Raw genomic sequence first — 12,500 nt, forward strand, 5'->3', positions numbered from 1 at the left:
TCAGTTTACCAGGAATTCTTGGAAATTTGTTTTGATTAAATGGGCCATTTTTAATTTGCAAAATTCCCACATTTACAGGTTCCAAAATTTCCCTGATTACCACGTTTCCCTATTGCAAATTAATGTGCAGTTTTCATCCAATCTGAATCCTCCAAGTATCAATACGTTTGGCCAAGATACCTTTGCTATCATTGTATTGCTTTCCCAAATATTCCAGATTACCAGGAAATCCAGGTGTTCTGGAAATTTTTCTCTTTTTCCGCAGGATTCTTCTCCCTCAGTTTTCATGTAATTACAACCGTTCGGTATCAAAACATTCGTCTCGACCCGAACAAGAAATCTATCTGTTTTCTTCACAAAACTTTCAGTTTACCAGGAATTCCTGGAAATGTTTTTTTTTATTAAATGTGCCATTTTTAAACTGGCAAAATTCCCACATTTATAGGTTCCAAAATTTCCCTGATTACCACGTTTCTCTATTGAAATTTAATGTGGAGTTTTCATCCAATCGGAATCGTCCATGTATCAATAAGTTTGGCCTACCGTTGCTTTTATTGGATTACTTTACCAAATATCCCAGATTACCAGGAATTCCAGGTGTTCTGGAAATTCTTCTCTTTTTCAAAGGCCTTCTTTTCCCTCAGTTTTCATGTAATCACAACCGTTCAGTATCAAAACATTCGGCTCCACCCGGACAACATATGTATCTGTTTTCTTCCCAAAACTTTGAGTTTACCTTGAATTCCTGGAAATTTGTTTTGATTAAATGGGCCATTTTTAAACTTGCAAAATTCCCACATTTACAGGTTCCAAAATTTCCCTGATTACCACGTTTCCCTATTGAAATTTAATGTGCAGTTTTCATCCAATCGGAATCGTCCAAGTATCAATAAGTTTGGCCTACCGTTGCCATTACTGGATTACTTTAACAAATATCCCAGATTATCAGGAATTCCAGGTGTTCCGGAAATTCTTCTCTTTTTCAACGGCCTTCTTCTACCTCAGTTTTCATCCGATTACAACTGTTCAGTATCAAAACATTCGGCTCGACCCAAACAACAAATGTATCTGTTTTTATCTTCCCAAAACTTTCAGTTTACCAGGAATTCCTGGAAATGTTTTTTGATTAGATGATCCATTTCCAAACTTGTGAAATCCCACATTTACAGGTTCCACAATTTCCCTGATTACCAGGAATTACCAGGAACTTTTCCCCTTTGAAAATGAATGTGCAGTATTCATACGATCAGAACAGTTCAATCAAACTATCATTTTCCAAGTTAAAATAACTCCCATGAAATCCATGAACTCCCAGAATTCCCGGTTTACCAAAGCCCTATTTCACCTCTTTCTGGAAAGCCTTCACAGTCCACATTTTTAAACCAATTCCAACCATTCCACCTTCAGAACTTTGTGCTACGAACGCGTCTCTCAATTGGATTTCCCACTCATTTGCATGTTTGGACTGTCCGACAATTTCTTCCACACCAGTCTTAAAGAAAAAGTGTAGTTATTAATGAAAGAATATAATTTTTACAAGATGCTGAGGGCCCCACTTTAGAAACCTCGCCCTGACCTACTTACACAAACGGTGACATCTGAACAACAACAAAGAAAAACTAGTAGTCGGAAGAGAAACCAGTGGATCTTGTGTCTGGCTGACATGGACAGGTTTCCCTGGTTTTTAGTACCGCTGTGGAGATTATTCTGGGATGGCAGCTGACTCTGGGACAACAGCCCCCAGGGAGCCAAGAGGACCACCAGGTGGGAGTGTGGAGGAATGTGGTTGTCAGCTTAGCAGCCGTCCGCAGGGAATGTGGCGATGTCACAGCTGAACGACCCGTTTGACGTGTGTTCGAGTCCTAACAAAATAAAAAGTGTCTTTTAGAATGGAATTATTTGTTGTTTTGCGCCAACGTTTCAGCTACTAGTCACTCGTGTCCTGTGATTGGTCTAAGGTCTAGTCCACCTGGTCGGTAAAATACACAGTCGTTGTTTTTTTACAGTGTGTTAATGTAAATAAAAAAAAAACATACCAGTTATTTTTACTGTGAAATTCTGGTAACTGGGAACCAGTTTTTACCTAAAATCTACATCATTTGTTGTTGGAAGGCATTTCGTCACTTGATAAACGGAACCACTTTTATTTTTACCGTAAAATTCTGCCGACTGAGTTTGCAGGGGGGGTTTTTTACCGTAACATTTTTCGCTTCTTGTTTTTACTTTAAATTCATACCATTTTTATTTTCACAGTAAAGTGAACTGAGCTGACAGATATTTACAGTAACATTACAGTAATGCACTGTTTTTACAGTGCATTAAGGGTTTTTTACCGTAAAATTTTTCGCTTCTTGTTTTTACTTTAAATTCATACCATTTTTATTTTCACAGTAAAGTGAACTGAGCTGACAGATATTTACAGTAACATTACAGTAATGCACTGTTTTTACAGTGCATTACTGTACCTCTTATTTTAAAAAAAAAAAATTTACCGTAAAGTTGTCGTTTTTTTCAGTACATTGTTACACAAATGGAACAGCAGTTCCAGTTTTTGCGATCAAATTCTGACTGAGCTGCCTTTTTATTTTTTTTACAGTAAAATCTACAGCAGTAATTTTTACAGGGCATTAATAGAAATGGTACCACTTTTATTTTTACCTTAAAATTCTGGCAACTGAGGTTGCAGTTTTTTTTTACTGTAAAATGTATCGCTTCTTGTTTTTACTGTTCATTACTGTAAATTCTTACCATTTTTATTTTCACAGTAAAGTGAACAGAGCTGACAGATTTTTACAGTAACATCTACGGCCATTGTTTTTACAGTGCATTACTGTACCTCTTATTTTTACAGGGTTTTTTTTACTGTAAAGTTGTTGTTTTTTTCTGTACATTATTACACAAATGGAACAGCAGTTCCAGTTTTTACGATCAAATTCTGACTGAGCTGCCATTTTTTTTACAGTAACATCTACAGCAGTTGTTTTTACAGGGCATTAATATAAATGGTACCAATTTTAATTTTACCGAAAAATTCTGGCAACTGAGGTTGCCTTTTTTTTTTTTTACCGTAAAATTAATCGCTCCGTGTTTTTACTGTTCATTACTGTAAATTCATCCCATTTTTATTTTGACAGTAAAGTGAACTGAGCTGACAGATTTTTACAGTAACATCTACAGCCATTGTTTTCACAGTGCATTACTGTACCTCTTATTTTTACAGGGTTTTTTTTTTACCGTAAAGTAGTTTTTTTCAGTACATTATTACACAAATGGAACAGAAGTTCCAGTTTTTATGATCAAATTCTGACTGAGTTGCCTTTTTTTTTTTTACAGTAAAATATACAGCAGTTGTTTTTACAGGGCATTAATTTAAATGGTACCATTTTTTATTTTACCGTAAAATTCTGGCAACTGAGGTTGCAGGTTTTTTTTACTGTAAAATTTTTCGCTTCTTGTATTTACTGTTCATTACTGTAAAGTCATACCATTTTTATTTTCACAGTAAAGTGAACGGAGCTGACAGATTTTTACAGTAACATCTCCGGCCATTGTTTTTACAGTGCATTACTGTACCTCTTATTTTTACAGTTTTTTTTTTACCGTAAAGTTGTTGTTTTTTTCAGTACATTATTGCACAAATGGAACAGCAGTTCCAGTTTTTACGATCAAATTCTGACTGAGCTGCCATTTTTTTTTACAGTAAAATCTACAGAAGTTGTTTTTACAGGACATTAATATAAATGGTAATTTTAATTTTACCGTAAAAATATGGCAACTGAGGTTGCAGTTTGTTTGTTTTTTACCGTAAAATTTTTCGCTTCTTCTTTTTACTGTTCATTACTGTAAATTCATACCATTTTTATTTTCGCAGTAAAGTGAACAGAGCTGACAGATTTTTACAGTAACATCTACAGCCATTGTTTTTACAGTCTATGTTTTATCCGTATAATACAGGCCTGTTTTTTTTTTTCAATACATTTCTACACAAATGGAACAGAAGTTCCAGTTTTCACGGTAAAATTCTGCCGACTGAGCTGCCACTTATGTTTTGTTTTTGTATTTTTACAATTAAAATCTACAATATGTATTTTTTTTTAAATCTACTGGATTTTTGACAGTGAATTACTGTAACTGCATAAACGTTACCACGGTTATTTTTACAGTACAATTCCGGCAACTGAGTGTCCGTTTTCTCACCTTAAAAACTTTGGCCATTATTTTTTTTTACAGTGTGAATGGTATTACTTTTATTTTTACGGTAAAATTCCGGCGAATGAGCTGCCATTTTTGGGGGGATTTTTTTACAATTAAAATCGACTTTATTTTTATTTTTTTAAATCAACTGTATTTTTGACAGTGAATAAAGGTTTCCACTTTTTATTTTTTACAGTATTGTAAATGTCTGCCAAATAAGCTACCAGTTTTTTATCGTCAAATATTCCCTTGTTTTTACAGTGCATTGCTGTAAATGGAAAGACGGTACCACTTTTGGTAAAATGAGCTGACAGTTGTTTAGTTTTTTACTGTAAAAATATACAATATTTAAACTGACATTGTTTTACAATAAAAGCTATTCTTGCTTTGTTTTTACAGGGCGTTATTGTAAATTGAATTATTTCAGTGAAATTCTGGCAACTGAGCTATCAGGTTTTTTTTTATTGTAAGAATTTTGGACTTAATTTTACGATGCATGCACCATATCTTAGATTTTACCGTAAAATTCTCTCAGCCACTGTAAAAATGGTTGTTTCTATAGTGCTTTGCTGTAAATAATTCCACTTTTATTTTTCAGATAAAGTGCATTCAACATTTATTTATTTATTATTATTTTTTTCTGCTGATTTTGTCCGTAGGTCTAAATACACACCAGGGAACTGGAGAGGTCGTGACCCCGGTGTGTTCAGGGACCAGTTGGTGCGTGGGTCTCCAGGGAACACAGGGTGAGAGGTCATGTGACCCCAACACTTGCTGGAAATACCTGTGAGTGATTGAACCTTTCATGTGGCAACAAATGTTGCAAAGTCTGTGGCGTCCATTTTTTTTCTTTTTTTTAGCATAAAACACATTAGTGGGAGGGGGGGAAGAATAATCTTAGTCAGCAAATAGTGAAGTTTGGAAGCATTCCTCGCATTTTCGAGAGGATCCAAGGTGCTCTCTTTCCTGCTGACATCCACACTTTGTGTTTGTTTTGACACAAGTGCTCCTCAAAGACTGTCTGTAATATTCTTTCGGGATGTGACGCCGTTTGTGTGACAAGTGTGACTTGCTCTAAGGCAGTGGCAGTCACCAGAAAATAGGAACGTTTCACTCGTGACCAGATTTGTCATTCATTTGTACTTTTGACTGTCTCGAAAAGTGCTATGAAAATTGAATCCATTGTTATTCTTCTTCTTTTTCTTCTTCTTATTATTATTATTATTTTAACTTTATTTTTTTATATTTTATTTTGATAACAAATATTTATTGGTTCCAAAGAGTTACAATTCTGAGGTTTGTCAGCATCTTGCAACAAATCAGCCTAATAAAAAAACGAGAAAAATAATCACTCGGCTCTTTAATTCTAGCAACTGGTTGAAAAAAATAGACTGCTGTGGCTGTAGACAACCTCCTAATGTAGTGAGATATTTCAACTGTAAAATATCCCAGCCTTCTTTACTCCTATGACGTCACATGACCTTGCTTAAGGTGAACATTTTTTATGGCGTCAAACTAAAACTAAAAAGTAAGTTTCTCAACTGGCAATGGGGAAAAAAAACTTGCTTTAAAAAAAAGCCACATAAAAATGTGGGGTTATAGCGCCCTCTGCTGAACACTGTAAGAATTGTCAGTCCATATATTTGCGTCACCTGAGCACTTTTTTCCAAATTTAAATACAAGTGAAACATGTGAAACATTAATATTACATAATCATTATTATTTTATTTAAACTATTAATATATTTGGAACAAACAATAGGCAATTATTTCCAAGGGCTTTACTTAAAAAAATATATAAAATAGTTAAAAAACAAAAAAAAAACTAATTTTAAATTAACATTAAAGAACACTTAAAAAATTATGTTAAAAGGTTTTTAATTTTGAAAAATCCCTAAAGAAAATGTGCATTAAAAATGAAACAAGTGAAACATCAATATTACATAATGAATTTTATTTTATTGAAATTATGGATATATTTGGAACGAACAATAGGCAAATATTTCCAAGGGCTTTACTTAAAAAAACAAAAATAAAATAGTTGAAAAAAAAAAACATTAAATAACTCTTAAAAAAATATGTTAAAAGGTTTTTGATTTTGAAAAATCCCTAAAGAAAATGTGCATTAAAAATTAAACAAGTGAAACATTAATATTACATAATGTATTTTATTTTATTGAACTTGTGGATATATTTGGAATGAACAATAGGCAATTATTTCCAAGGGATTTACTTAAAAAAAACATAAAATAGTAAAAAAAAAATTAAAATTAACATTAAAGAACACTTAAAAAAATATTTTAAAAAAGGTTTTTAATTTAAAAACAAAAAACAAAAGAAAACGTGCATTAAAATGAAACAAGTGGAACATTAATATTACTTTATTATTATTATTTCATTTAAATTAATGATATATTTGGAACGAACAATAGGCAATTATTTCCAAGGGTTTTATTTGAAAAAAACAAAACAAAGCATAAAATAACTAATTTAAAATTAACATTAAAGAACACTTAAAAAAATATTTCAGAAAGTTTTTAATTTTGAAGAATGCCCCCAAAAATTTGCATTAAAAAGTGAAACATTAATATTACATGATTATTATTATTTTAATTAATTAAATGATACATTTTGAACAAACAATAGGCAATTATTTCTTTATAAAAACATAAATTAGTAAACAACTAATTTAAAATTAAAGTTAAAAAACACAACTAAAAAATATATTTTAAAAGTTTTTTACTTTTGAAAAATCCTAAAAGATTATTTGCATTAAAAATATTATTTCCCAAGTTAAAAAGGGTTTTACTTTATCCATCCATCCCTTTGTCCACCGCCTATCCCCTTGAAAATTTGCATTAAAAACATTTTTACTTTTTTTTTTTTTTTTTTACACAACTTTTGAATTATTCTACTTCTAAGAAAACACAAGAGACAAAACATTTTATGGAAGATTAGCAGTTAAAAAAAGCACATTTATTTGAAAGCTTAAAAAGGATTTTACTTTTGAAAAATCACAAAAGAGCAAAAAAAAAAAATTGGTTGGAAAAAACTTTTTCTATCTTTAAAGAGGTTTTAATTTTGAAAAACCACAAACAGGCAAAACAGTAATGGAAAATGAAAAATAAACTACTTTTTTCCCCAAGTTTAAAAGGGTTTTTAATAAACCCTTAAGAAAACACAAAAGGAGAAAAAAAAACTCATGGAAAATGTGCACTAAAAACATTTCTTTAAAAGTATATTAGGGTTTTATGTTTGAAAAATCACAAAAGAGCAAAACACTAATGTAAAATTGGCATGAATTAATGTTTTAGTTTTTTCAAGTTAGAAAGGGTTTTACTTGACATTTAGAAAACACAAAGGAGGAAAAAAACTAATTGAAAATTTGTATTAAAATTTTTTTTACACAACTTGAAAATGTTTTTACTTGTAAGAAAACACAAAAGTGAAAACATTTTATGGAAGGTTAGAATTGAAAAACACATTTATCTGTAAGTTTATTAGGGTTTTACTTTTGAAAAATCACAAAAGAGCAAAACACTAATGGAAAATTAGCAATTAAAAAAAACCTACTTTTCCCCCCAAGTTTAAAGGCGTTTTACTATGTATTTAAGAAAGACCAAATAAGCTAAAAAGTTAACTGAAAATGTTCATTACAAACTTTTTTTTACAAGTTTAAAATGGTTTTACTTTTAAAAAAACACAAAAAAATCAAACATTTTATTAAATATTTGCATTAAAAAACACATCTATTTAAAAGCTTTAAAGGGTTTTACTTTTGAAAAATCAAGAGCAAAACACTAATGGAAGATAAATAAAAAATTGAAAAAACTACTTTTTTCCCCAAATTTAAAATAGTTTTGCTGTACATTTAAGAAAGTTGTGTTTTTTTAAATGTATAAAAAAGATAACACAAAAGAGCAAACGTTTTATTAAATATTTAAAATGAATTTAAAAAAAAAAAAAAAAAAACGTTTTCCCCCCCAACCCCCCCTCAAGTTTAAAATACTTTTGCTTTGCATTTAAGAAAACAGTTTACCTAAATGTACAGAGCAATAAAGCACTAAAAGCAAACATTTTATGAAATATTTGCATTAAAACCACAACTATTTAAAAGAGATTTACTTTTGAAAAATCAAGAGCAAAACACTTATGGAAAATAAAATTATTTTTTTTTTAAAACGACTTTTTTCCCCCAAATTTAAAAGAGTTTTGCTATATATTTAAGAAAGTTATGTTTTCTTAAATGTATAGAGAAAGAAAACTCAAAAAAGCAAACATTTTATTCAATATTTAAAATAAATAAAAAATTGGGAAAAAAAACGATTTTTCCCCCCCCCCCCTCAACTTTAAAGAGTTTTGCTATTCTTTTAAGAAAACATTTTTTTTAATGTATAGAGAAAGAAAATACAAAAAGCAAACATTTTATTAAATATTTGCAATAAAACCACATCTATTTAAAATAGTTTTACTTTTGAAAAGTCAAGAGAAAACACTAATGGAAAATAAATGAAAAATAAAAAAAAACTACTTTTTTCCCCAAATTTAAAAGAGTTTTGCTATACATTTAAGAAAGTTTTCTTAAATGTATAGAGAAAGAAAACTCAAAAAAGCACAAATTGTAAGAAAAATTTAAATTAATAAAACATTTAAAAAATATATTTTTTCCCCTCAACTTTTAAAGAGTTTTGCTATATATTTAAGAAAACAGTTTTCCTAAATGTATGGAGCAAGAAAACACGAAAGGCAAACATTTTATTAAATGTTTGCATTAAAACCACATCTATTTAAAAGTGTAAAGGGTTTTACTTTTGAAAAAACACAAAAGAACAAAAAACGTTTGCATGGAAAACACCTTTTTTCCCTCAACTTTAAAGAGGTTTTGTTTTTGGAAAAGCCACAAAAGAACAAAACACTGATGGAAAGTCAGCATTAAAAAAACTTTTCCCTAAGCTAAAAATGTATGTAAAATTTGCATCAAAAACACATTTATTTAAAACAAAAGTACACTGTAAATTAAATCATTGTTAATTAACAATAAATTACAAGCCAACAATTGCATGACTTTCAGAGTAACATTTACACCATTTTACTGTGAAAATACTGCTAAATGCGGTGAAATCCAGGTAAAATTTACAGTAATTGTACAATATTTGACATAATTGCCACGCTGGTGCCATAATATTTATTTTTTATGACATATATTGAATGTGATTGAGTTATCATACTGAAATCATTTGGACACTTCCATGTTTCACCACAAGATGTCACTCTTTAAATTGCTGAGGGTGATAGAACGCCATCTATGTTGCTATTGATCTACTTATCGTCTGTAGTTGATGCAGTGTTTAAATGAGATCTACACAAGAGTCACTTTAATAACTCATGAATCAATTTCCATGTGTATTGCATGAAATGACTCAAATAAGGGTGTTATTATCAGCTGAGCATCTCTTTTATTTTTTTGGTTGTTTTAAACCTAAAAAGAAGATATGCTTTAATCATCCTGATTCTATATATTTTTTGTGTTATGTATCATATTCATCAAACATTATTTCGGATACAAACATGACCCATAGTACAGCGAAAAAGATAAAAAGATCAATAAACAGCACGATAAAAATAAAAAATAAATTAAAATACACAGACTTGTTACTTCATTTTTATTACTACTTTAATTATTCATATTATCTTACTAGTATGGTAGTATTAATACTAGCTTATATGCACCAATACAATGTCAACATCTGTATCTTTGAAACAAACAAAACACACTTATTAAAACATTTAAAAGGTGTTTGCTTAAAAACAAAACAACAAAAAAACACACACAGACACAAAAGAGAGAGAGAACAAAATACAATTAGATTCAAAAACACGATTTTTGGGGTCACGTTTCCTTTGAAGTGTACTTATTATTTTTCCTTCAGTGCACTGTCCTTATTGAAAGCACACGTGGGCTGTTTTCAATCTGCAGACATGCCTGCTGAATTTTGGAAATCATCTGCAGCTTTATGGTCCTGAAAAGCCCACCCAGGTTCCTTTGTGCCTCGAGGAATATCAAATTAAATTACATGCAGGAAATACGGCAATCCCTAACAAAAACTATTAATAAAATAATACAGCAAAAAAAAAAATATATATATATATATATATATATATATATATATATATATATATATATATATATACCCATTAGTTTTCACCTGTCCTGATGTCACGCACCTGATTGGAAGCATATATATATATATATATATATATATATATATATATATATATATATATATAAATATATATATATATATATATATATATATATATATATATATATATATATATATATATATACCCATTAGTTTTCACCTGTCCTGATGTCACGCACCTGATTCATTTGGACTCGCGCACCAGTCGTTAATCCTGTCACCTCTATTTGAGCCTGTAGTTGCCAGGCAGTCAGCCTGGCGACATAACATTCATGCTCCACACTCCTGACACTTCTGATTGTTCACTTCTTGCCATGGTTTCATGCTTTTCACGTCACAGTAAGTGTAGTTTTGTTTCATGTCCTTAGTCTGTTTATGTGTTAGTTTTGTTCCTGCGTTAAGTTTGTTCCTCGCCCTTTGTTTTTGTAGTACTTGTGAGTGTGAAAATTAAATTATGTTTGTACCTTTTACCGTTGTCTGGAAAAGTGGGAGAACAAACCTCACAGCAATATATATATATATATATATATATATATATATATATATATATATATATATAAACGACTATATACATATATACATCCATCCATCCATCCATTTTCTACCGCTTGTTCCCTTCTGGGGTCGCGGGGGGCGCTGGCGCCTATCTCAGCTACAATCGGGCGGAAGGCGGGGTACACCCTGGACAAGTCGCCACCTCATCGCAGGGCCAACACAGATAGACAGACAACATTCACACTCACATTCACACACTAGGGCCAATTTAGTGTTGCCAATCAACCTATCCCCATATATATATATATATATGTATGTATATATATATATATATATATATATATATATATATATATATATATATATATATATATATATATATATATATACATATATATATATATATATACATATATATATATATATATACATATATATATATATCTATATATATATATATACATGTTTTTACAAATTCCAATGCCATATTAAAGAAAAAAAACGTTCAACAATTAATATAATTAAATAAAATAATGTATACATTCATACATATACATGTGTATGTCTGTATTTATGTATATACAGTATGTAATTATGTCTGTGTATATGGATAAATGTGTATATGGATAAATGTGTATATGTATGTATTTATGTACAGTATGTAAATATGTGTGTGTGTACATCTGTATATGTATAAATGTGTATATGTGTGTGTGGCTATATGTAGAATTATAGATATGTGTATATATCTATATATACATATACACATAGAAATAGATCAATACACAGTATATATAGTTTGATCTCTATATATGAATTTTAGATCTATATACATATATATATATATATATATACATATATACATACATATATATGTATATATATGTATGTATATATATACATGTATATGTATGTATATATATATATATTATTTTCTTTAATTATTTTAATTGTTGTTAAAAGTTTATTTTTTAATGTTCTCATGTAATGAAATTGGGATTTGTAATATATATATATATATATATATATACATATATATGTATATATATACATACATATATATACATATATATGTATGTATATATGTATATATATATATATATATATATATATATATATATATATATATATATATATATATGTATATATATATATATATATTACAAATCCCAATTTCATTACATGAGAACATTAAAAAATAAACTTTTAACAACAATTAAAATAATTAAAGAAAATAATATATACATACATACATGTGTGTATACATGTATATACAGTATGTAATTGTGTGTGTATATATATGTGTATATTTATAAATATGTGTATGTGTGTATATGTATGTATATACAGTATGTAATTATGTGTGTGTATACATGTCCATCCATCCATCCATCCATTTTCTACCGCTCATTCCCTTTTGGGGTCGCGGGTGTGTATACATGTGTGTATGTATAATTGTGTATATAAGTGTGTATGTATATACAGTATGTAATTATGTGTGTGTATACACGTGTGTGTATATGTATATGCGTGTATTACAAATTCATACCACTTTTATCCCAATGCCGTCACATGCTTTTATTATTTTATTCAAGAAAATAAATGCGAT

The 12,500-nt window shown here is 29.5% G+C and overlaps 1 protein-coding gene across 1 annotated transcript in view; it reads left to right on the forward strand.

Moving 5' to 3' along the window:
• The first annotated feature begins 1,625 nt into the window (after positions 1 to 1,625).
• Positions 1,626 to 12,500, forward strand: part of foxd7 (forkhead box D7) — a 12,975-nt gene continuing 2,100 nt past the window's right edge. The window contains exons 1-2 of the mRNA XM_061884937.1: positions 1,626 to 1,764; positions 4,854 to 4,980. Coding sequence (XP_061740921.1) covers positions 1,713 to 1,764; positions 4,854 to 4,980 — 179 coding nt within the window. The 5' untranslated portion in view covers positions 1,626 to 1,712. The remainder of the gene's footprint in view (positions 1,765 to 4,853; positions 4,981 to 12,500) is intronic.

The sequence above is a fragment of the Nerophis ophidion genome, linkage group LG23 (genome assembly GCF_033978795.1).
Source record: "Nerophis ophidion isolate RoL-2023_Sa linkage group LG23, RoL_Noph_v1.0, whole genome shotgun sequence".
Lineage (NCBI taxonomy): Eukaryota > Metazoa > Chordata > Actinopteri > Syngnathiformes > Syngnathidae > Nerophis > Nerophis ophidion.